The sequence below is a fragment of the Lepidothrix coronata genome, unplaced genomic scaffold, assembly GCF_001604755.1.
Source record: "Lepidothrix coronata isolate B3197 unplaced genomic scaffold, Lepidothrix_coronata-1.0 Scaffold35, whole genome shotgun sequence".
Taxonomy (NCBI): domain Eukaryota; kingdom Metazoa; phylum Chordata; class Aves; order Passeriformes; family Pipridae; genus Lepidothrix; species Lepidothrix coronata.
The window spans coordinates 5,236,484-5,263,035 of record NW_016690215.1 but is presented as its reverse complement, the minus strand read 5'-3'; the positions used below and the strand labels follow the sequence as shown (position 1 = coordinate 5,263,035).

The 26,552-nt window shown below is 38.4% G+C and overlaps 1 protein-coding gene across 4 annotated transcripts in view; it reads left to right on the top strand.

The window, feature by feature from the left end:
* The window catches only part of CTPS2 (CTP synthase 2), a 64,238-nt gene that overhangs the window by 35,408 nt on the left and 2,278 nt on the right, over positions 1-26,552 (top strand). For 2 of the 4 annotated variants that reach the window (XM_017812312.1, XM_017812310.1), the window contains 6 exons: positions 10,864-10,960; positions 12,891-12,946; positions 14,539-14,635; positions 17,442-17,586; positions 23,869-23,874; positions 25,574-25,684. In XM_017812312.1, coding sequence (XP_017667801.1) covers positions 10,864-10,960; positions 12,891-12,946; positions 14,539-14,635; positions 17,442-17,586; positions 23,869-23,874; positions 25,574-25,643 — 471 coding nt within the window. In that variant the 3' untranslated portion in view covers positions 25,644-25,684. The remainder of the gene's footprint in view (positions 1-10,863; positions 10,961-12,890; positions 12,947-14,538; positions 14,636-17,441; positions 17,587-23,868; positions 23,875-25,573; positions 25,685-26,552) is intronic. The other 2 variants (XM_017812311.1, XM_017812309.1) reach the window with 1 other exon arrangement.

Genomic DNA, 26,552 nt, shown 5'->3' with positions numbered 1-26,552 from the left:
TTAATTTGCCTCCCATCCTTGACTTGTATGTGATAATAAGATGTTCCATATTGGGGAGTTAGGCACTGAACAGAGAACTGCATTTACTGTGGATTTGACCATGATTCACTGTAGACATGTGCTTTTTAGCTAAAACTTATTTCTCGTGCTCTCTGACTTTTCGTTCTGCCATTGCAGACAAACAATTAGAGGTACAGGTGAAGGATAAAAATGCTTTTTGTATAGTCACCACTGATTACTTTTCCTTTGCGAGGTTGTAGCTGCTGTGTGTTGCTCTGTACGAGATGTAGCAGCTGTGCCAGTTGTGTGTTGTGTGCCACTGTGCAGGGTGGTGACACAGCCTAGAACTTTTGCTGTGTGGCAATATCTGTTCATTGCTTGGTAAACATTTGTAGCATTTGAGTGGATCGCTGCATTATCTGTTGAATTAATCTGTACCTGGCCTCTGTACCTGGCCACCCACACTTTTCACAGCGGGTGTCTCAAATTCTGCTGGGTGTGTCCAGCTGGTGTCATGCTAATTAAATGACTACTTGATCTGTGGTAGTGTAAAGTTGATGATTCTATAGATGTTACTTTCTTAGAAATGATACTGGTAAAATATTTCCTGTAGGCTTTCACCATTTCTCCTCCATTTCTCCTCCTCTCTGACCTTTTTGCTAATGGTTCTCTGTATGCACACACACATCCTCTCTGCTTCTTTCTTCCTACTTCCTCATGTGTAGCTCTTCCTATTGGTTTATCTTTTAAAAGTGTGTACCGTGTTCATCCCTGAAAATTATTATGTAGGTTTGCAGCTCTGGTTTTATGATCAGTTAGCAAACAACTGCACAGGTATGTCTGTACTGTCATGCTAACTCTGGACCTCATACATGAATCCAGGCATCCTAGTGCTGCTCACTGGTGCCTTGTGGAGGGAGGAAGCGATCAGCGTGTGAGCTCTGCTGATGTCGGTAGAATGGGGACAACTGGGCAAACCAGTTGTCTTTTTAAACGCTGTCTGAACTTGACCCCTGATACCTTATAAACATAATTAAGGAAAGAAAATTTCAAAGAATTCTTGTAATTTGATGTTGAAGGGATAGAGTTAATTTGCTGGGGGGGGTATCTCAAGAAGTGCAGAATTAAATTATGATCTGGACATAATAAGGTTTTTGGAGGAGGCAGAACAGACAAAGTGAAACAGAAAGTATCCTGCTCAGAAGTAAAGACAATGTGGTTTCTCTGTGAAATAAAAAAAAAATAAATAAATTGGATTGTAGGTCATAAGTCTATTACCAGAATTAAGGTTCTTCCAGGCAAGATATCTTTGGCCAACTGAAGCTCCTCTGAGTGGAAGCAGGAAACTATTAATTGTAGTGTAGGGCATGTGACTCAAAGTATCCCTGAAATGGCTGGCAGAGGTAATCAAGGTAATTAATCTCTTCTGCAATAATAATATAAATCATTTTGGTTTTCTGAAGCTGATGTGTACTGGATTGGATAGATAGTAATGAAGATGCCAACCTAGTTTTTTGCAAGATAATCTAAGTGGTCAAAGTTGTATGTATCATTGTAATTATCATCCTATGCTCTCTTTTGTTGTTGTTGTTTGTTCTGGAATAGTTAACAATAGAAAACCATAAGATTTAGGAAATCTTAGAATTAGAAGTCAGTGCCTCAATTACCCTTATATGATATCTGGCACTTGCTTTAGTTCTTCTAGTTCTCCAGCTGGAATGAGAAATGTTATGATGTATGTGTAGGGAAGGGAGAATACTTCCGTGAGTCATTCTCCACTGCTGCTCTTGAATTCATGGGGGAAAGAAAATCCAATTGCTTTTTTCTGGAGAGCTTTCTAGGTGTCCATTCTGTATGCCTGTTGAGATATCCAGCATTCAGATTGTTCTTTGTAATTTAGGAAAAGTTGCAGGCATGAAAGATCAGATAGGCCAGGGTACTTTTATTGTCTTAGGCATGCTATGGAAGACAAGAGTAGTAATTAACATTACAGTGATTGTGCCAGAGGCTTTCTGCCTAGAAATTCCCTGTTATAGTATGTCTATTCTCCTCTTAGTCCATAAGATTAGCATTACTAGACTGTTTCAAATTAGTAAATGAAATGGGGGAACTACTATGTAATACAGTGGTCGACTTAATTTCATTTGATAGCCTTGTTAAGGGGAATAAGTAGTAAAGGTGAGGGAACTGGCATGACATTTAATCAGGAGTTTAACCAAACCAAAAACTTTCAAAGAGGAAGAGAGAAGGAGGACAGTACAAAGGTGCATATGAAATATTTCAAGATATCTACATGGTGGATATGAATCTCTATTTAAACAGTAAAGGTGATCCTGCTTGCCTTCCAAAACCAGGCAAAAATGAGAACAAAGAAAAGAATGAGGTGGAAGTAGGAAGAAGCATGACTATACTGTAAATTAGTATGAAAATTACTCTAGCCTTCATTATCTACCTTTCTTTATTATCCACATCTATTTTCATTTTTACTAAGTTACAGCTTAAATGTAAAAGAAGAGTTGAAAAGAAAATAGACTTGCGCATCAGAACAGATTGCTTCAGTTAAAGGTTACAGTGGTTGGCGTGAGCTGGTTGCTTTTGTGTAGTTTTGCAGAGTGGATTCAGCTTCTTGTTAAAAGAATCAAATTGGCACAAGATTTTGGCACTAGCTATAGAGCAACATTTACTTTCACAACTGCATGCAGTTGTCTACAACTTTAGTGGGATTTTTTTTTCAAAGATACACAACCTGCAAAATACCTTGTAGCCATTTAACATGCTTACTTAGCAGTGTCTTTAAAACATTTCAAGATATTTTCTCACTACTTTGTCTTTCCTTGGGATCTTGGATTGTATTATGTGTTTTTGTTCTTTGAAGTTAAGACTTAAACACTAGGGAATTTTTTTTTAAGTGTATCATTTTTCCTTCTATTCAGCTGCTTTTCATAAAATGTTAACCTATCAGAGATACCAGTGTAGCCCAGCTAATAGAAAATTCTCTTTTTAATGTAGAAATGTCAGATTTTAAATTCTTGTGTTCATTTCAAAAAGTGATCGATCAACCATTAAAGTTTATGGTCTGCCCCTGATCTTTGGGCATAATATGAAGCATGATATCCTAATTGGATTGACTGGTACTGGGCTGCTTCTTACATATCTGTAGCAGAGAAATCCTTATGGAGCTAGAATCCTTTATTTCTGTTTCATTTGTTTACTCCAGATTCTAAACAAGGCATTTTCTTGTGTCAGTGTCAACCAATGTGATTGTATAGTTTTGTCCTTAAGTTTAAAACCTCAATTTAATGAAATCTTAATCAGATGTACAGTAACTAAATCTAAAACTAGTTGGTGAAATCATCTCAACTGTTAGAAGTTATTAATCTCAGTCAAGCATGTGTTGTCCAATAATGTTAAAATTATTTATCAGGGTAAATCGAAAAGAGAATAAAGTAATTTCTCTGAAGACAGAGGTTAAACCACAAAAAATATAGATATATTTAGTTTTGTATTCTTAAAACTGACATGGATTTCAAGCTCTAGATAGCATTTTCACTTCTTTCTTCTGTGAATAGAGCTCTTACTTGAAAACTTTGTCTCTTTTTCAACTTCAAAATGCCTTACTGGTTTTTTTTCTATTCAAATAGCTATTCTTTTGATGGGATGCTTTTCCATATTCAATAAATAAAATAATTAGTCCATAGTTGTATTTTATTTCCATTGCTGCAACTTTTATGTTTTAGCATGTGTACACACAATTTCAGTAAATTTATGGCAAAAGTGCCTCTGCCCCTCTCTTGACAGGTCTGAAAAAGGAGGAGAACTTGCAAAAAATAATTAGAAACCAATGGCTGTGGTTTGCTGATTAGCATGTGAGAGAGGTTACTTAAAAGAAGTCTTTCAGCTGACCCAGGACCTGTCCAGGGATTCCTTCTCAGCTCTGCAGTTAGCTGGAAAGTTTTGCACTACAACAAAAGTACCTTCTAACTAGAATAAAAATTAAAATAGGGCAATCTATAATTTTCTATTTGCTACCTGCTTGCTTGCTTTCTAAGAGAAATGACTCAGTTTCTGCATCCATGTTTATCAAGTACCAGATCATCACTGGGCAGATCTGGAAGGTGAACAGAACGTCAGGATGATTGGTGACACCATTCTGTGAGACAGATCCGTGGTTGTAATCCAGGCAGTCTTTCTTACTCACAAGCCTGGTGGTGGTCTGATTACTTTAGGGAAATGGGATAAAAAACTAATTCTCCTCATCCTCCTTTTGAGGATACTGATTTTTATGGCAGATGAACGGATGTTTTGTTGTAGAATAGTGCAGATCATGGTACTGAGCATTGTCAAAAAGCTGATACCAGTAATTCTCAGTGAAGGTCTGGAGTAATGACCCCTTGAAGTAAGCAGTTTTCCTGCTTACTTTCCTTGAAGTAAACAATTTTCCTTCTGCCTTGCTTGCTAAAGGTGGAGATAACTGATAACCAAGTGATTCGAACTAGCACTGCCATGGTAATGAATGAGAAACGACTGCAACAGATGCTTGCTCATGCATAACTCAGGGTAGAGCAAGTACAGAACACTAGAGCATTTTGAGGATGAAACGTCTGCAGTGCTTTATCTCTGCTAAGGACAATCTCATGCCTCCTTGGCTACTTTGCATTGCTTATCTAATGGGGCTTGGATGTAATAGTTCTCTGAGTCAGAGACCATCAAGCATACTACTGTTTAAACAGTCTCAGGCCATAAGTGTTTGATTATCCCTGTCCCACCTTTGTGGCTGGGATGTTTGATGAAGTGAGCACCAGGCTCTCTCTCATTATTTAAGTTCTTCCCTCTGCTTTAGGATGCTCAGAGACACGGACTTGCTTCATGCCTTCCTACTTCTGGCATACCTGATGTGGATTTAAGTGCGTTTGGTAAGGGCAGAATTTCACCTGCTAGCAATTTTAGTTGGAGATTTCCCCTTCAAAGGTGGTGACAGAGTTTTGATTTTTTAAAAGACCTATGTGGTAGAAAGAAGGATTTCTCCTAGCTACAGATGTGCTGATCTTTCTGAAATTCAGTTACGGTCGTTAATTATAATGTGAGCTGGAGCAATCCAAAGCCTGAGAACAGTCTTCCACTTTCTTTTTAGTTATTCAAGAGTGTGGCAAATCCTGCCCTCCGGGATTATGCCTCCATGGCATAGCATGACTGGCACTCCAGTGTATTTCTGTAGCCAGCACTGTCTTACCCTGTTCCTTTTGCTAACACTGAAACTTTCTACTTGATTAACTCTTCAGGTTGATTCTGGGACACGTGTTTGGAATAACTAGAATAAGTTCTTTAAATGGTGTTAAGTAATATCTATATGGAGTTTGTGTATCAGCATCTCCTTTAACTTCCTCAGTTCACTGTGCTATCATGGCCAGTCTTCACGAACGAAGATTAGGGAAAGGTCTTTACCCACATTTGTTACAAGCGCGCTGGTGATACAGGGCTTTGCAAATGTGGGTAAGGCCTTCGAGCCTGCAGAATGGATTTTTTAGGTGAGACACAGTGTGTGCTGAACTGAGCCCACCCTTTAATCCTGAGGTTCATCTGCCGGGGCCGAGCGAGCTTGGACAGTGGCAGTGAGGTCCTCAGGACGTAGGTTTGTTTAGAGTGACCTTCTCTTAGATGGATTGCCTTACAGGGCTAACGAGCTCCATCTGCCCAGGTTTAGAGTTGTCCTTCTGTTCTGTGTGTTCTGGGGCTCCCCTCTCAACTCCCACAATGGTACTGTCCACACAGGCGAAGCTCCTATTCTCTCACTCCTTTCCACGCCCGGGGCCAGGCCCCAGCGCCCGGGGCCGGGCCGTGCCGACGTGGTGCACGTGTCCCAGGGCCGGGCCGGGCCCACGCCCACTGCACTATACTTATGAGTGAACAAGCACTGTTAGAAAAGGATGTCACACCCTTTATGACTTTTTCTGGAGAAAATGCTACAAAACATTCTGTACCAGAAATTCTGCTTATTCAGGCAAAATCCTTCTTAGAGAGCTTTCAGACTTGAATGAAATAAATGCTGTAGGGCAGTTACTTAATTCTAAAATAGGAAACAACAAATCTCTGGAAAAGAGAGTTGCTCAAATTGGAAAGTAGTTGACAATAGTATGCTGTGGGATTTTAAGAGTTTAAGAAATTTCAGCTAGTGTTTGCTGGAATGTTTATATACTGTGCTATAGTTTAGTGAAGATAGTAGAGGACAGAACTTTTCAAGCTAGTTACTCGTATCAGTATATAACTGCATCAGCTACTGATGGTTTCTTTGATCTTATACATGATGGTGGACATCTTTTTAAAAACAAACATTACTTCAGTCAGAGTAATGGAGCTCTGAGTAGTCTGAAATCTGTAAGTGGTTTTGTGACAACTGATTCAGTCCTAGAGGGCTTGAATGCTTTAAGTAGCTGAGCACTGATGGGGTGTGCTTGGAACTAGGATATCTCTGGGGGAAAGGGATTCAGGCAGATGTAATTCTTGCACCCTCTTTCAGTAATTGAAAATGTTAAAACCTGTTTTATTAATGAAAAGGGAAAGTGTATCCTTTTGGTTTACTTGCCAAGTTGGAAGTTCTCAGTACAGCTCTTAGTGTTGCATCTGTCAACTTTTTCTTTAAAATATTTGTACTATTGTTTCTAAAATCTTAGTATAAACATCCTATTTGTAAGTGTCTGGATCTGTTTACTGATAAACTTGTGATTGATTGATCAGATCAAATATAACAAGTACTGACTCATCCTGCAGAGAAATGATGGAAGAGCCCATAAAAGGATAAGTTCCTTAAGTTTGGGTCAAGTCCTTGACCCAATCCAGTTTATGTTGCTGGATTTTTTTTTTTCATAGTCATGTTTAGCAGGGGTTGGTATTCATCATTACCTGTCACTGTATTCCCTGCTCGCACTGTCAACTTTCCCTGTGCACATCTCTTATGTGCCAAGTGTCTTAGAGCCTCTTTTCAGTGTTCAGTTAATCTTTAGGGTCTCAGCATCTCCTGATGCTTTGATCAGAACTTACATGTGTAGCAATTTATTTCAGCAGTCACAAATCTTTTGCTCACCAGTCAAGGGCAGAGTAAAAAGACAAAAGAAAAAACCCTCGTAAAAACATGTTTTCAAAGCTGTCTTTACCAATGAGTTGTTCAAACCAACTAATGCTCCCCTCCTTCCCCCACTCCCAAAAAAAGAAACCTGCAAAGAAAACCCAACCAGACACCCCCCACTCTCCACCTTCCTTCTGCCAAGGTAACCAGGGTAGATGTATTTCTCAAAATGGCATTGCAGGACATGAGGCAAAAAAAAGATAAAACGTAATGGTCCTGGGATGATTGCTAAAATGATAGGTGTGGGGCTTTCAGGGCCTTGGTTGCTCTATGTTCAATGTCAGGGCTTGAAAGGTTTTCTAATTAGCTTTTATATGTTTTCTAACAACAATGAAACAATCCAAGCAGTAGATTTTTGAAAGAAGATCGCTGTTCATGGGTAGTTGAAGTCACTATTAATCAGTAACATGATTTAATACTGATCAGACTGTTTTATTTTTAGAACGTGCTTTGTGTTATGTTACAGTAATTCATTATTTATTTCATGTTGGCTGTCTGGTGTAAGACATGATCTCTTTTTCAAAGAATAGTAAGAATAATGCATAGTAAGAGCAGATTTATTCTGTGTCAGGAATCATAAGCTCTTTGAAAAATTTACTCAGTTTCATAGTTGTTCAAGATGACCACAACTTGAAAGTTTATGTTTTTCTGATCAAATAAGTTCTGTAAAATATGTCACAAAATTTCATTCATATGAGTTGCCTTTCTGATTCTCCTACTGTTCTTGGGCTGTAGAGCAGCAGTGCCACTTTGGTGTCAAAAACTTCTTGCGCAGACTTTGTTGCAGTGAAATTTGTGTAATATACAAACACTGAGGGATGTGCTGTAATAGTTGCTGAAGTTCATCGAAGCCACAGAGTGTATCAAAAAGGAAGATCCAGAGTCACAGTAGGTCTGAGGTATTATTTCATAAGTAGCTCCTTTCCTCACCTGACAAATACAAAAATTATTATTTCAAGCCTTGTCTATTTCTTACTATTGTAAATCTAACAATTTGGGGGAAGATGAAAAGATGAAAACACACACAGTTAGTTGATGTTGAAACTCATCTGAATCTTCCCTGAAAGGCCATTTCTCCAGTGGAATTTTTATAGGGCTTGCAGCCTCACGTCAGGTTCTGACCTAAAGGGTGACAAAAGCCCTCAGCAGAGCAGATGCAACTCTGTTTTCATTCCAGACCGTTATCTAGAGCTTTAATGAGACTCACATGAATTCAGTCTTTGGTTTTTTGCCCACTAAAAGAAGGAAGAGCTGAGAGTATGGCCATAACCTGTTTAAACTGATATGCTCTACTTAATGAACAGGAAACCATATATGGGTTAACTGATGTTTCTGAATGCATTTAAGTGCAGTAAACGAGTGAAATCTGCTAAGGACTGCATAGACAGGTCCACTTCATTTGGAGCCAGTGTTTTGACTGAGGAGTTTAAAGAGCTGAGCAATGTCCTTCAAGTTATTGTCCCATTCACTTTATCGTATCACCATGTTTCCTTCTGTTTATGGCATTACACTTTGAAGTGTTTTGATAGAATATCTTAGTACAGCAAATACTGAAAGGTGAAAATAGTGACTTTCTTTTTCTTTTTTTTTTTCCTGAGCAAGAGAAGGGGTGAACCCCAGACAGCTGGGTATTACCATTATGCAGTTAGCAAAATTAGACCAAAACATCATGCCTCAAATTTTTAGGAATTAAAATCTAAAACTGATGGTGGAGGACAGCATTCAGCTGCTTGAACTTCCTTGGAATGCTTGCATTCCTTGAGAGTGAAGAAATGTCTAATCTTGACATTTGCCTCCAAACTTAAGAAAACTCAAACTAACAAAGAAACCCACCTCACTGCTTTTCTTGTCAACTGCAAATACACATTAAACAGCCCTTAAAGTGAAAATTTTGTAATTGGAAGAGAAGCATATACTTGATATACTCAATAACTGCTTTTTACCACTTCATCTTCTTTTAACAAGAGCTAGTAGCACATCTTTGAGATTATCTGTAGTATGGGTGTAGGTAAGTAAATAACACCTCAAGGAAAACTTGTGTTTGATTTCAGAGGGTCAGAGTGTTTGACATAGACACACAGTCTGATGTACACATTGTTTTGTGGCCACTGCTTCAGGAAAAAAGCAAAAAAAAGGGAAGGAAATAAAATCAGTTGATTAATATTTTTTTAAAGTAAGAAGAACTCAATAAATGCTTTTTTTATTTTTTGAATTTATGGGGGTTTCTTTTGGCTGAATGTGCTTCATAGTACTCACCTTTGTGATCTGAGAGGTAATTAGAGGATTTGTAATATCCCACTGGTTTGATCACAACTCATGCTCATTACATTTTATAATGAGTATATAGCTTATAAATAACATTTTGAAGGTATAAGGTTATACAGAGATAATTACACAGCTGAAATGCATTGGCACAAGGCCAAAGCCTAAGCACTTTCCACCATCCCTCCTAAATTGAATAACTTCACTTTATGAAGTGTATCATCAGAAATTGTTTTCATTAGTCCCAGAGGGCAAATTAAGGTTAATAAAAATCCAATTCCAGATTACCCATATATGTGAATATTCGTATTTGTAGAACCTTTCTTTGTCAATTACATTCCTCACTGACTGTGTATATGTGAATACAAATACGTAGGTCAAAGCTTCAGCTCACATTTCTGCAATTTTTAACTGTTTTACTGTTCTCTGAGACAGACCTCCTCTAAACTTGATTGTGAGACCCTGCAAGATTTTTCAAACTGAGCAAAACTATGCGCACTCCTTCTGCTAAGCTGTGGTTTCTCAAATGCCCTGAGTCCCACTGTCCTGAGTTTCACTTGACCCGCATAGCATTCATTCAACCCATCTGCTTTGGTCCTCAAACCCAGTATTTGTATATTCTCTTCTTTAAATGTTGTGTTAAATAGCATATTCTTCTTACTTCGTACAAAGTATTTTGTGAATTCTTTAGCAATCTGAGAAACCCTTTAGTAGAGGTGAATGGGGGGTAGGCTTTTCCATTTCCCTGTGATAAATCAGTTACATATGTAATCTGAATTAGCACACGCATATTGAAGTCACCTCTTTTCATACTCTGCTTTTACAAAATTATAGTCTTGTTTACAAGTGTCTTCACTCTGCTATTGCATGCCCTCCACTTCTTTCCACTTTCCAAAAAAGAGGTCACCTTCTCACTTGATAAGATAACTGTTTTTGGCTCTTAGCACAGGAAAGAACATTGTATATGAAGAATAATATATAAGAAATGGCTGAGTGTACAGAAATATTTACCTACTATAATCTTTCAGTCTCTAACATTGTGTGTTTGAGGGACTTCGTTTTTCAGAGATGGTGTCTTTATCACTTGGTGGATATTTTTGGTCTATGAATTTATATAATCTCATAGCACAAGCAATAACTTTTGGCAGAATTATGCTATTGCTAACATTTTGGTATATTTTTTAAAAGAAAGACGTTTTTCCACTTCAAAATTAAATTAAGAGATTAGTAACTTGCTTTTTTTGATTTTAACATTAAATGAAAAAGTCTTTCACCAATTAGTTAATATACTCAGTCTATTACAGTGCCATTATTGAAGAACAAAGCATTACAAAAAACAAAGAGAATTAATAATTGGGAATGCTTGGTGGAAAACTATATAAAGGTGCCTTTTACAAATCTATGCAACCTGTTAGGCAATTGTTGTTTGGGGTTTTTTTATCTGGTGGATGAAACTACGTCTGAACAACTTTTTTCTACAGGTTATTGACATGCCAGAACACAATCCTGGAGATATGGGGGGAACGATGAGACTGGGGAAGAGGAGGACTGTTTTCAAAACAGAAAATTCTGTTTTAAGTAAGTAATTTTTCTGCTGTTATGACTTGCCCTTTGAATTGGAGCTCTGTAACATGGAAAAGCAAAAATGTCAAAGCACATTTTTTTAAAGGACTATAAGCTCAAGCAAGCTGTTGGGTGACAACTTCCCTGAGCTCATTCACTCTGATCCTGTTCCCATATTCATTTACTGAGGACTGGAATGTAAAAAAGAAATGGGAGACATCTGTAATTCCCAGTGAAACTGTCAGTTAGAGTCCAGTGCTTTAAATAAACAATGAGGACAATGTTGAGATAACTGAAATACATTTCATGGTAGTTTAATTCATTATATTTTTGGGAAAATCAGAGTGCTTTCTTCCTATTTTCTTTATGAGCTGATAAGATGTGTGAGCCGGGGCTTCTTATCCTACCCCTGAAGCTTTCTGGTAGAACTAACCCAAACTCTTGCCCCTTACACTCTTCCCAGACCTAAATGTTGCTTCCCTAGAGTTGCCAGTGCACCTCAGCCTTAAACGTCTTATGGCCTTGCTGCCTTAGTCCTTACCTGTCTTGACAATGTTCTCTAGTAGCCAGGCCCTCCTTAACACCAGTCTCTGCCCCAGCACTGCCCTAGGCCTAGCCCAGCCCTGGAAACAGTCTAATTTTGGGAAATTGAAGTAACACTTGTCTCATATTAATCAGCCCATTATACAGGAGTAATATAAATGATACTGTAAATGTGAAAAAAGTAGTTTCTTGTTCATTGATTACGTATGGCCATATTTCTTATATTGCCCTGCGCCTGACATTGATCTGAGCTATTACTATATTTAGTTATGTTGAACTTATGGAATGCGTCCTTCTGAACTTTTTTAAAATGACACCTACTTCAGCAGGAGACCAAAGTGTAATACATGTGTGCATTTAATGAAAAATCTGCCTTTCTAGAGAATGCTCATGCTGGTGATCTCGCTGACTTGGGTGATACTTTGCCTAGGTGTGATATAGATATGCACAAGTTGTTCTACGGCCCAAACACTTAGAAAAGTTAATAAAAATTAACAAATGTTGTAACTCTTGACCAGTATTATGAACTGTTTAGATGACAATATTTATCAAAGAACCATAAAAAACTCTGGTATTTTACTCAGGAAACCTGATTTGACTTTCTAATGCTTTACAACTTGAATGAAAGTAATGGTTTTGAAGAGATGGTTCTTTAAAATTAATGTATGCACCACTTCTTATAAAATTGCAATACTGTCATTCTACAGTTTTTGGAAATGTTCTTGGCAGTCTAGTTCTTGTACCAACCCCTCAGCAAGGTAGTAATTCTGATGACCTTGGGGTAAATTGAGAGCAAAGTCTGAGCCGTGATTGTAAGTGAGAGATATGATTATAATCTGGTTTACTGCATACTTCTAACTTATTCCTTATTGCTGTGAAATCTGGAGTGTTCCAGATTACACAGAGGACTGCAAGAGTCATTTGGGTAATGAGATCAGGAAAACAGAAAAAAACAATATTCTCTGTTCTTTGGAGGTATTACGCCAGCTGCCATGCATAATCTATTAAAATGGAACAGATGCTACTAAAAGCCTTCCTTCCCTGCACGTTTTCTGTACCACTGTTGTAAAACCCTGAGGGGATTTTATATTGCTTTTTTGCTCAAACATTTTTTAATTTTATTTTGAGCTTTACAATTTAAATTAGTTTAAACATGTCCTTTAGTCTCTAGTCTGCCTAAGGTATTTCTGGTCAATAGAAATAGGGATCCTGAATAAACTCAGGTAATGCTAAATTAAAAGAATCTAGTCATCACTCAGGAAAGACAGAAAGCTGGAGTGAGATTAATAGTTTCTTGTTATGTTTTACATGTGACTTTTTTGAGGTTTAAATTACAAGAAATAGTTGTAACAACTATTAAAGCAACACATTAGCATAAATTTATTTTTTGTTGTATATGCAGGGAAGCTTTATGGTGATGAAGCATTTGTAGAGGAGCGACACAGGCATCGATATGAGGTAAGCGCTGCTAATGTACTTTATGCTCAAAAGTTAAAACTTGAGCAAACTGTGTTTCTCTTGGTAGGCAGAAAAAAGCTGATGGGAGTTTTCTTACATAAGCATAAACCAAAATTTAGTAGTGGTCAGATGGTATAATTTAGATTGGAAGGATCCTTTCGAAGTCTTTTGGTCCAGCTCCCTGTTGGAGTTGAGCCAACTTTAAAATTAGATCATGCCACTCAGGATTTTGTTCCATCTTATTTTGAATCTCTTTCAAGAGAGAGTTTCCACAACATCTTTTGACAATTTGTTCCAACGCCCTTGTATCTAACAGGAGAATTCCTTGAGTAGTTTGTCTTTTTAGTCTCAGTTATGTGCTGTGCATCTCTGAGCAGAGTCTGTCCCATTAGATAGTTGAAGTCAGCCATGAGATCCACTCTTGGCTTTCTCTTTCCTAGGCTGAACAAATCCAGCTCGTCCAGTCTCTCCTCCCATGTTGCACATGGCCTCTAACCATTCTGATTGGACTTCCTATGAGCTCTCAATATTTTTTCAATCTCTTTCTTGTATTGAGGAGCCTGAGTGTAGATACAGTATTGCAGAGGTGTTCTTGGAAGTGTTCAACAGAGGGGAATAATGTCAGGTACTGTTTCTGGGTTGGAGAAGATGCAGTGTCTAGCAAAATGGTCTTGGAGAGCTGTATCAGAGATTACCTGGCTTGGTTTCTTGTGAAACACTTGGAAGGTAAAGGCTTGTAATCCTTAAATGCACTAGCCAGTTTGGCTAAAGGCTTAGACTGTGTTTAGGTAGTGCGTATTCTTTCATGGTCTAAATGTAGGCAGACTTCAGACATCTACAACTCAGAGGCCAATTCACATCACTTGCTTCCTACCATCCAGTTGTGTATGTCCCTTGTTATGTGTCCGCTCCTCTGTTTGTGAACATGTGGGAAAAGGTGTCCAAATACTTTCAAAATACTGTCATGAGGACACGGAGTGGACTCCTAGAGTTATTTCTGAGGTAGTTCAGAAGGGGCCTCACTCCATCAGTGTCTCAAGAAGGGCCTGAAGTATGGGATGTGTGCATGCTGTAACTGATTCAGACAATGTTGTTTCCTTAAAACGTGGGGGGAGAATGTAATGGTGGTAAATGTGCTCAAAGTTGGAATGTTAACTGAGTGGTTAGAGCATCATCGAGGGCATGAGACAGCTCACTGCAGAGCTTCTCAGTTTGAAGGAGGAGCTGAACCACAGCTTGTGTCATAACCACTGAAATGCAGTGTTCAAAGGGGAGGTTAGTCTCTACACCTAGTCTAGTGGGCCACTGGAAAAAGGAGGAATGCAAGCTGCTCAGAATCAGGAGGACAGCAAGCAGAAGGGACCCTGGCTTTAGTCTTTTGAATGTTGCATAGTAACTTACTGATTAATCTCTTTATTTAATAAGCATGCACACTTTTACAAATTTATACTGGAGAGTTGTTAAAACAAGAAAGCAAGAGTTCCCAGTCCTTTCTCAATTCTTTTCATTCTTGTATGCATGCTAAGTTACTATTAACTACTACTGTTTGTTAAATCCAAGAATAACAATTATTATTATTTTCAATATATCAGGTGAACCCAGAATTGACTCACTGCTTTGAAGAGAAAGGTTTGAAATTTGTTGGCCATGATACGGAGGGGAACAGAATGGAAATTATTGAACTGGAGAGTGAGTGTCTTGTTTGTAGCACTTTTTCCATGTTAAAACTGTATAAACTATAGGTTGTTAAATGACATGCAGACACGATATTAAGCTGTCATAACAGCCAAGATCATGTTGGGGGATACTGCTGACTCCATCTGTGTATTACAATGGGTGAAAATTAAGAGTGTGTTAGGAAAAGTCTTAACACTTCGTAAGGGTTGTGCATGTATTTGATTATCAGGGACAATCACGCTCCTTTTCCAAAAGGTCATAATTCTAGCTCAGGGGGATTTGGCTGTGTAGAATCATTCAGTGATTTAGGAGGTCATCTCTCCAACCCTCTGCTTCAACACAGGGCTACAATCAAATACAGGTCAGGTTGTCAAGAGTTTTATCAGTCAAGTTTTGGGTATGTCCAAAAACTTGACTGGTATCCATACTCTTTGAATGCAGCAGTCTGGCCATTTTGTGGTCTACCCATAGTCACAACTTCCAACCATATGCTAGGAAACCATATCAAAAGCCTTGTTGAAGTCAGAATTAAGGAAGGCTACTGCTTTCCCTGCATCCAAAGACAGACTGTTCTCTTTAGCTTGTGCTAAACTCTCTTCCTGTCCTTCATGTGTCTGGAAATGCCTTGGAGGAAGATTTGTTTCATAATCTCGACATAAACTGAGGTTAGACTAACTGTTCTGTGGTTCCTTGGATCCTTCTTTTTGTCTTGGAGAAGGGCATGGTAACTGCCTTTTTCTAGTCATCAGGGACCTCTCATGATCGCCTTGGCTTTGTAAAGATAAAAACTAACTTCACAATGACATTGCCCTGCTCCCTAAGGACCCTCAAATATTCTTAGTCAGGTCCCAATAACTAATATGTGTTCAGTTTGTTTGAGTATGTGAAATGTGTATACATACAATATAACCAAAGTATAAACCATTACTAGAGTATGTTGCCTAGAGAGGCTGTGAAATCTTCATCCTTGCAATTGAGACCTTCAGAGCTTGACTAGACAAACTGTCAGCAACCTGATTTCCCTGATGTCCCTGCTTTGAACAGAAGGTAGGAATAGAGGCCTCCCAAGGTGCCTTCCAGTTACTTTGTGTCTCTTCCAGTTACCCGCTGGTTAGAATCATTGAAAAACAGTGTGAAAATTAACTACAAAGCAAGCTCCTTTCTTACATGGAAGTGATTCAGAGAGATGAGTGACACTTCGGAAGTTTAGTAGATTTGGACTACTTTGTTAAGTAAGATGATGTCTTTTCTAAAAGATTCTGAAATAAAAAGGACCTACACTGCATATATTTTTTCACTGGTACACAGAGTAGTTCTTCAAAACCATCCTTTTGATTTTGCATGTATATTTGGTTAACTCCTTGCTCTTAAGTCACTGTTGGCTAGATAAGTATCAGGCACCTGAAGATGTAGGCTACTCTACAAGATTTTTTTTCCTTTTCTGTTCTTATGTGACCCCTAATTGCCATTGGTCAAGATAAACTCCATATATAGAAACAAAAATTCATCATAAGAATACATTATTAGCCTATGGAGTGCTATTTGTTGCATGATACACCTGAGAATTCATTTTATATACTCCATGGTATGTTGTAATTTTGAACCAGGTTTGATATATAGACACCTACTTGGAATGTCAAGCAGCTGCACCATAGAGAGTAATCTGAGAGCAAAGGATACATGTGAATTCTTAAACTACTAACAGTCATGGGTGTTCTTGGGTTAGTTTGTTCCTGACAGATTGCCTCCGTTACACATGGTGGTGTTGGGAGGCTACTTTGCCCTGCATCAAACAACTTCTACAGAGAACATCGTGAAATAAATCAGGCAGAATTTTTAAATTGCGTGTTACTGTGAAAAGAAGAAAAGCAGCAGTAAAACCTGGAATTATTTCATAATGGGCTGCAAGGAGACTCTGTTTACTAAAGAAAAACAGTCATCATAAGGAATAGGGTAGGTTGGAGCAGAAGCACAGAAATAACAGTACACCAGATAGCTTAAGGCAAAGCTTTTAGGTTTTGGAACTATTTAGTACTTTGTCATTGAAGTTATGATATAAATCTAGGATCCCTTTGCTCTTTAAGATACAACAGCAGAGAGAAGAACAGTATACTAGACCATATAGTTTTATCTTCCTAGAAGAAAATCCCTGATTTCTTGTTGCCACCTACTCTGTGCTGCAGAGAAATTCCTTGAATGTTTAGGATTATTTTGGAAAATGTAGAACCAGAGGAAGTCTGTAACTAGTTTTGTCTAATGTCCTGGCACTAGAAGTGGTTAAAACAATATTCAGAGAAGGAACAGATGCTCAGCATGGAAGAGTACAAAAACATTCTTTTTTACAATTTTGAAGAAGAAAGAAGGGAAGCAAAAGCACTAGTAAAAGGGTGCTCTGAGTGAGAAACAAAGAGTTGAAGATTTAAGAGAAGATGAAGCAGCATATTGTTCTGAATATATATGCATAAATATATATTGGAAACAAAACTATGATGAAAATAACATGGTGATTGTAACTTTGTGACTGTTCCTTCGTGTGCCCCGTCCCCTCCCCCCCACCCCCTGTTGGTACAGCTTTATTATTCAGCTTTTTTGAATCACAGGATTTTTCCTTAATTTGCCTTACTAACTTTCTGCCTCTGTTGTCAATAGCTTTTTGTGGAAAAAAAGTTAAGTTTCCTACTGCCTTACCCTTAAATTCACATGTAGTGATCTGGCTTCTGAACACCTGTCTGAAATCCTCAATATACTTTTTTTTCTTGAACTTTTTCTGGTATCTTCTTCCTATATAGTGTAATTTTCTTTGACATCTGTCTTGTAGATCACCCATATTTTGTGGGAGTTCAGTTCCACCCAGAATTTTCCTCAAGACCTATGAAACCTTCACCTCCATACCTTGGACTGTTGCTAGCAGCAACTGGGACACTCAATGCATACCTTCAGCGTGGATGTAAATTGTCTCCAAGGTAATCTTTCTTTGTTACTTGCCTGCAGTTTGACAGTCACATTTTTGGAGGGACTATCCCATCCTTCAATTCAGAAGTCCGGAAGAGGATGAAGAGTTCTTCATGTGTTGATTTACTTGTTTCTGTACATGCCTGTCATAAATCCTGGTCTAAAATAACCTGTAGCAGAAAACACAGTTCCTGACTTTCTCCTTTTCAGGAGCTATTAGGGATGAAGCCATAACCCCACATTATAATCAGAAAGAAGTAAAAAACCTTCAGTAAATTCATGTGAAGCTGGTGGCCTCCTGTACTAGCTTCCATTGACAGTAGTTTCTGAGGGAAAGAGGTTTGCTAGAGAATCAAGCAATGAAGTGAAATTCTTACCTAGTTGTAGTTGAATGATGATAGCAACAACAATGAAAACACTAATTTTATTTTGAAGTAGCCAAATAATAAATACTATCTTGCAGAGACAGGCCTGAAACAAAACAGTTGGGGTATCTTTAGACTTATGGAAGCGTTTGGATCTAGATCAAAACTGGATGGTTCAGCTAAACTAAAACTCTTTGTCCTGATTCTCTTGGACACGAAGGTTTTGGGTTGTTGAATGTAGCAGTATTTTTTAGCCAGTGTTAACTAATTCTTGTTTATTTCAATGATATTAAAACAGTTACAATTGTATTGTAATAGGAATAATAAAGCGGTCAGAAGGAAACTTAGGGCACAATAACAAAAATGAAAAAAAATGACTGAATAGTAATGCTGAACTGATGCAACTCTGGCATATTGACTTTTTTTCTAAACATGGCACCAAACTTATTAGTTTTGTGGGTTGGGCTGCTTCCCCCCCCCTCCCCTCGAGTGCTGTGTTCTATTAAAATGAAGTCGTTTTGTTGAGAAATAGAAATTTTATTCAGGTTTGAGTAGTAATGGAAAATAGCCAAGCCAGACCAGACCAATCTGGTTTGGTAACCTACTCCTTTATGGGTATATCAGTTGACTTTATAAATGCATTTCATCTTTGTTCATCCTGCCCAGTTGTGCAATAATGTACATACAGAGAGAATTATTATTTCTGATCTGCAAAGTACAGCTTGATTGAAATATTCCTATTACCTTAGCCTGTCATTGTAATAAGTGGTCATAATGTTAGCTACCTTTTAAAATCTGTGCTGATGCAATACATAGGTCAGATTTTTGTGGTGCTTGGCAAGGGGCAGTCTTTGACCACAGTGATATTCTGTCTTTCCCGCTTTGTGAGTTCTCTGCCTCACTCTTGATCTTGTTTCCGAGGTCCCAATATCTTTTCTCACACTGCTTCATCCCATAGGTAAAACTATTTATCTCTGAGATAAAGAAAAACTACTTTTTTTTTGATGAGTGATCTGTACATGTCCTGCTAATTTAAATCCCTTAGCATTATAGCAACTATGCTATTTAAACTTGACTTTAATTTTTGGCAATTACGGAATATGCCACACTTAGACTTGTTTGAATTAATCATTAAAAAATTATACACAGCTCTTTTTCTTCACGTTCATACAATAAACTCCAACCAAACCTTAAACATTTAGCAAAGACATTCATACCCCAACACTTATATATAAAGTTACAGATTTTACCATTTACAGCAATCAAGCAAAACCCCTGTGTCTTGAGAAAGAGCACTGGAATAGAAAAACATTTAGAGGCTAAAAGAGGAGCATTATGTAGGGAAGAATGTTCAGAAGGGAATTTCAGTGCTAATTACAGCACACCCACTCATATTAAGATGTCCACCTGCTGAGTGGAAAGGATTTCCAAAGTAAACCTTTAAACCCCAGAATGCTTGTGATTTCACTGAGCTGTAAAGCTAAGGCAGGTCATAGCAAGACTGAGAGAAATCTGAGGAGAGGCTTTTCTGCACAACTCATCTAGCACTGCCTGCATGAGCTGTAGTCATGCTGTGGACTAGAGCAAAGATGTAACCTGAAAGAGAATTTGTGGAGATCAGCAAGTTGAACAGATTGCCTAAACCAGGCTATTATAAACACTAAAAGGAGAGGTAATGATGAAGTCCTGAGACAAAAGGAAATATGTATTTCAGCATGAGAGTCTTAACAGGAAACCATTACCCCAAAACATTTAACAGCCCCATAATTAGGGTGCAGTTTTAGAACATCTGACACCTGGACAGAAGCCCTAGCTTCTAAGCAAAGCTAGTAGTAAATTTAAAGATGCATTACAACTCCCAGGAGAGTGCCCTAAATAAATAAAAGTGAATAAACCTTCTCTTAAAATTTTGTGAGGCCTAGTCTGGTAGAGACATAGGCACACATGGGCATGACCATACCTAGTTTGAGACTGGAATGTATCTTCAGGGGTTTTAAACTTAGTTCTCAGAAGCTTTGGTATGTATAGAGACAGTCGAGAACTGAGCAAAGGATCAGAGTAACTCAGTGATGAGCTATTACTTAGTTACCTGAAGTGGTAGTTGGGCACCCAAGTTGCCTTTGTGGTTTCAGCCTCTCATGCTTTATGCCATGAGTGCCCAGCCATCAAACAAAGCCATGCACTTCATTTCCTTGTTGAATGGTTTTAGATCATGACCTTTTCCACATCTTTCCATGGAAATACTGAAGGCACCATTTCATATAGAAGTGAGGCAGGTGGGAGGCTTCCAGTTTACATGTTTCATTTTCAAGGATAGGGAAAACTAGATCCAGATGAGACTCTCAAAGCATACAATACCCACAAATAGACTGCTTTGTAAGAGAAAACAGAAGGGTTTAATAGAAAACTAGTGGATGAAGAGGGGAACTTCACATATAATGTTGTTGGCTTTTACTGAGTCTTACATAGTTTCATTTGGAAAAAATAATAAAAACTGGCTTATCTTTAGGAACAGTGTAATATGGGTTGCAGAATCACTGATGTACAATAAAGCCGTGTTGCTGGTTTGTTTTGGTTTGTTGGTTTTGGGGTTTTTTTCCCCATAGCAAGTTTAGCATCAGCAGGCTTTATTTCTTTGTCCTCAACCTACACCTTTATTAATGGCCTGCAAGAATAAGCCAGAGTGCATTAATTATGTTTGCAAATAATGCCATTTAAATAAGAGCTGAAAGCACTGCTCAGAACAAAGAAATAACATAAAAGTATGTAGGGAATTTAGAAATCTGTGCTGAATATAGTGACATCTTTGGAGGAAGAGGATAAAGAGCTGAAGATAAATAATTTAAACACAAATGTTCAATAGATGGGAGAAAATGTAGGAAGTCAGAGATGTTCCTAGGTGAGAAAGTGTGGGCAGCTATGACTACTGCCAAAAGAAATTTTCGTAGATCATTAGTGAATATACTAATGTGAGGCACCAATCCAATGCCATCATGGAGTACTCTCTTGAGTTTCAGGCAGGTTATTAATAAAAGATGACTTATGAGTTGTGTTCAGAGACAAGGAACAAAAGTGGCCAGAGAAGAGAAGGAGTGGTGCATTAAGAAAACCGCCAGAAACCTCAGAAAATTTGCCCATGTGGAGCTTACTGCAGTAGCATGGTCCAGCTATCTCCCAGGTCAGCTATGGAGGAAAGTTTGGGTGAGCACCTATGAACAGAACAGAAAAGAACCTGTGTGACATGTTCTGGTGTATGAAAGACAAAAGCAGTATGGGCAGGGCTATCTCTGATGTCCCCTGTACATTGTCCCCAATCAAGAATGCATCTGGCATAGCATCTGCCATTGGCCAAATCCAGGCATATCAGATTAAAGTGAAAGAAATTATGTGATTTGAAGACTGTCAAGAGAGCAGCAAGAGAGGGGCTGCTCCACAAAAGATGACAATCCAGGAGCCGGGGTGGCAGCTGCCCTGGTAGGGAGAGGACTGGCAGGAGTCAGTACTGCAGTCTCCAAAGAAGGCAAGGGGTCTGGCTCCAGTGACAGTCACCACTGGGGAAGGCCCCAAGTGAGGATGGTCCAGGCAGCAAAGACCTCTTGTTACCCTCAGTGCTCTTAGAGAAAACTATGGAAGAGTTTTAAAGGAAATCTTCTCTTAACCATAGTGGCACTTAGTAATGGTTGGTTAAGTCCGTTACTTTGTCATTTAAGTGTTAGATGTTTACAGTGAAGACCCTTCTGAGCTAGTCACCTCAAGTCATTTTCTGTAGTCATTAAATGAAAATGCACTTCAAGGAGCCAAATAGCTCATTATTATTGTTATGTGGGTCACATACACATTATGTGCTGCAAGTGCCTATTTCTCTCCACTGATTGTAAGAAGCTGGTGGTAAGTATCTCAGATGAAGATGTTATCTGAGGTCCAGTTACGTGAGTGCAGGTGTCTGGCAGATTGGGACTGGGGACTCAGGTGTGTCCTGAGGGATTCCTTAATGAAATGATGTTTTGTTGAAGCACAGGATTGTATAATGATGATCATCATAATAAATGTTATATAATTTTTTTGACCATATAATGATCATAGAAATGTGCACTGCATATGGGTGACTGCAGTTATAACCATTGCACGGTCAAATATGCATTTATTCTAAGTAATGTTTTAATGACTATAATATCTTTAATAATTCAGCTTTTTGGGGAGGAAATAAATGATAATAATTAACAGATTTCCTTTTGCTGGGTTCTCGAAAGCTAAACAATTGTTTGTTTTAAACAACCACAGCCTGTACTAAATCTAATTACATTTATCTTTAATTTGCACTGAGAAAGAAATGCATTTAGCTTGGCTCCTGCCTTTGCAGGGCATAACATTACTGTAACAATTGTTTAAATTGCTTACATTTCTGGAAAATGAGTTTTTTGTCAATTTTACATTAAAAAAGAGAAAAAAAAGATCCTCTGAAACTGTCAAATACTTTGTTTCTAAAGAATGTGGATTTTCCAAGGGAAACAAGTAGAATGTTTGGGGAGTACCCATTTTACAGTTGCCTGTGTTTCTTAATAAGAACACTGAAAGCAGGCAGTGTGGTGCTTTTAAGCAGCTGTTTGGAACATACAGGTTTAAAATTGATCTTGAGTCTTAATTCTAGTGATTTTGCAGCTGAGGTAATGCATTCCAGCTACATGTCATATGGCCCCAGCAGTCAGCTGCCTTCTATACCATACCAATAGGGAATCTTCTCATCTTGCTTCCTTCCATGCTTTAGACTGAGGAATAGCAGGGAGATGATGATGCTTCTCTCAGTAGAAAAGCAAGATCTGCAAGGGGAATTAATTTGATAATAATGCACAAGCAGGGGAAAGCTCTTTTTATTGTTTACGTCTTTAGAAGACAGAGATCTGAGGATGAGTGAACTTCAAAACAAAACCCTGTAAGGTAATTTCTCAACAAAGGATGTTTTCTTTGCTCAGGTCAGGAAATACGTTGCAGTTCACTGCAAAGTGAAATGCCAGTTAGGTTCTAAGAAGTGTTCTGCGTTAACTTAAGGAGTTTCACATTCGTTAACAGCAAAGGGAAATACCAGCTAGGTACTGGTTAATATTTCACTGTGCAGTGAATGTATTTCCATTAACTACAGCTAGATTAGATGTAAGGATCAAAGTGACCAAAATTCTTCATCTTAAAGACTAAAGTGACTGACTTTCTAGGTGCAATGACGCTGCATACTCTTTGAGTTTTGTTTTTTTTTTCCTTGGCCACTTCTTTATACTGCAAATCTCACAAAAAAAAAAAAAGGAATACAGCTGCTGGGGTTAGATCTTATATCTAGTGGCCTTAGATCTTCTCAGTAGCTGCTTTTTGTTGGACTCCACTGTTATAAGAATTGTTACAAACAAGATGAAGGGGGTGTCAGGTTACTGCCCAAGATAATTACTAATTAATTTCTGCAAACTGGGAGCAGGCTTGAGAAGTTGGGGAAATGATGGAAGCATGTGGTGCTGTGTGACTGCTTCTATGGGCATATGCCTCTAAAACCTGTGACCTTGGGTGGCAGAGGACCTAGGAGGAGAGTGCTGGCTGGGAATCAGCGCCTACCTGCCTTCAAGAGATGAAGCTGGGCAGTTCTCCACTCACTTCACTCACTCCCTGAGCATTTTCCCTTAAGCATCTGACTCCTATACTGTGCTGTATACAGAGCTCTGGCATGTTTTACAGCTGTGACTGTCACTGGGCAGCAGAGCTAATTTAAAAAAAAATTCTCTGAAGACTTTGGTCTTAAATCAGGGCAATCATAAGATTACACAGCTCTCTACAATCACAGTTTTACTCTGTTCTGTGGATGGTATTTGCTGTTTTGCTGTGATGTGAAAATACGAAACTGTTTAATAATACTGAATTTTTGTTCCATGTTTCCATGGGTACTTTCAGAAAAAAGTAAGTACAGCGTCGGTGATGTTGTGTTTGTCTGTGTGCATCTGGCATGCTTGATCATACTGTTAACAACACTTTCCTCACTTGAACTGTGTAATTGATTGCCAGCTGGTGAAATGATCAAATTGAGCATTTCACGCTAGGCTGATATGACACGCTCTTTGTAAGAACCACATCAGCAGCATGTGTGTCATGCAAAGAAAGGGCAAAATGCTGTAGGCAAAATCTTAATGTTAGGACAGCCAGAATAGATATGCTGTTTTATACAAAACTTGGTACAGTGACTTGCTGTAACTGTGGGAGGCTTTCTTAACAGTCAGAGATAGAAATTAAATGAGGTGACTGCTGGTGCCACTCTGCCTGTCCCACGCTATTAAAAGGCTGATCTTTTACTTGTTCTTTCTTAGTTTTTCTTTTCACTCAAAGAAGAGACAATGAAATTCAGGCAACAAAGCAGTGCTCAATAACAAGCACTAGTATAGCTGAGTGCAGTTTGTTCACTGTTCCCACATTGCAGTCTTAATCAAAGATCTCTAGCTATGAAGCTACACAGTTCCCCTTGAAACATTACCCAGCAGGCAGTCACTGGGGATCCATGGATAAGGCTGTGTCTAGGTGAGTCAGGGGCTGCTTACGTTCTTGATGTCTCAGAAGGAGATCTGCCCCTAGGTGGGGAGCATGACCTGACTGAGGTCCTGTTGGCCTGGAGGATGAAGGTGTATGTGGTGAAAGCGAGATGTGACAAGACAGGTGTGCAGAGGCTGGCGTAGAGTTGGTACCCAAAGCTGTGTGAGGTCTGAGATCCCCACCTGTACTGTATTAACCATAACCTATGCTCTGAATTGTCATGGGACTGACCAGAATTACTGTTGCTCAAATGTACTTGTGAGTTCCCTGGGCTCCCTTTGCTGGCTTCTGATTTTGAGAAATTCAAATATATGGAAAGCAGAATGCAGAAATGAAGTATGGTAGGGGTAGGTTGACGCTGGAGGCACTTCTGAAGTGCACTTCAAGTTAAGATAAACCTGGAGACCCAACAGACTTCACAGCTGACTGAAAATGTGGTTGGTGGGCACTTATTTCTCTCAGTTGCTGTGGTGATTCCTGTTCTTTACTGTTTCCCTGTTCTGGCCACTTATAAAACAATCACTTGCATGGCTGTTTGTTCTGTGAAAACCAATCTGCTTCTCTCAGGAAACAGCAGAAGGGGATAAAACCTTAGGAAAAACTGTCAGGATATTGATTGGTGCAATGAAAATGATTTATGTTCTGACTGGAAGAACAAAAATTGTAATTTAAGTGTTAGTTGAAGAATTCTGAGTAGATAAAGTTATCTTAACTTTTTCTTTGGTCAAAACAATGATTATCGTAAAGGAGAAATTCCTTTTATTCTTGCTCTGAATACCTGTTATTCTCCATGTTGTTAATCGTGATTGTAGCCACACAGCACTAGCAAACTGTAGAATGAATGTACAGGAGCCAAGCAAAAAGAAATTGAGCATACTGTTTATTAGGTAGAATATTTTTTCTTGTCAGGTCTTAAACTCCAAACTTAAGCCCATTCCTTTAGAGAAAGATGTTCTTAAGTTTTCTGGAAATGGGTTGCATTTGAGGAAAGTGTTGATCATATGCATCATGGGTTGGAGGGTTTGAAATAAAATATTTGGTTTAGATCCTTCTGAATGCTTATTGCTTCCAACAGCGACAGCTACAGTGACCTAAGCGATGACAGTTCTCCAGAAAAAGAGTTTCCTAATCCTGGCACAAGCTGAAACGATTGTATGAGATTACAGAAATGGATGATGCTATTGAGGTAAACTGAATCATTTTGATACTACTTTATGGTACTTATTTCTTCTAGACTTAAAACAGGAGGCAAAGTTAACTTAATTCTCCCTTTTGTTTCAAATCCCATCTGAGAGCTTATGTCTTCTTTCTTGCCTGTAGCACTTGTTTTTCTCTTCTGCTGCTTAACTCTGTAATTGTGATATTAAAGTCTGCTAAGTGTTTTGAGTACATCTTATATGTAGGATGCTATACAAAATCAAGTTGTGTTACTGTTTGAAGATATATTGAAAATACATTTTTAAATTATGTCTTATTTTTTTGTTACTTCAGTTTGCAAGTTGGAATCACTTTGAGTATACTACGTAGACATGACTTTTTATTTTGCATTAATATTCACCTTTATTTGCATTTGATGCATTGATACCACAAAGACATCCCAACATAAGTACTTGGATTTAATCTGCAGAGTGATAGAGATACAAACGAATTTTATAAAATCATAGCTTTGTTTCCCATAGGCTTTGCCAGACTGGTGTTGGATCATTTATTTATTAACCTGTAAACATGGTAGCCATAAATTTAATTTCAGTATGACACACCTGATCTCTGCAGGATCTGGGTTTGAAACTTAGCCTTACTCTATTTTCACTGTGCAGATTCATGAGAGTTGTGGCTGGTATGGCACTCTGATTCATGTTTTTCTGAGCACTTCTGTAAGCACGACACAACTTTCCCCTCTGATTTTATTCCTCTCACGTGGTGTAGTCATTAAGCAGCTGTGCCAAACAGACAATTAAGGCTACACATGAATGATGCATTTCTGCCTGATGATCTCCTGATTGAAGTACAGGCATGAGATGCTAGAAATTGGAGTTCAGTCCTTGGCTGCAGCC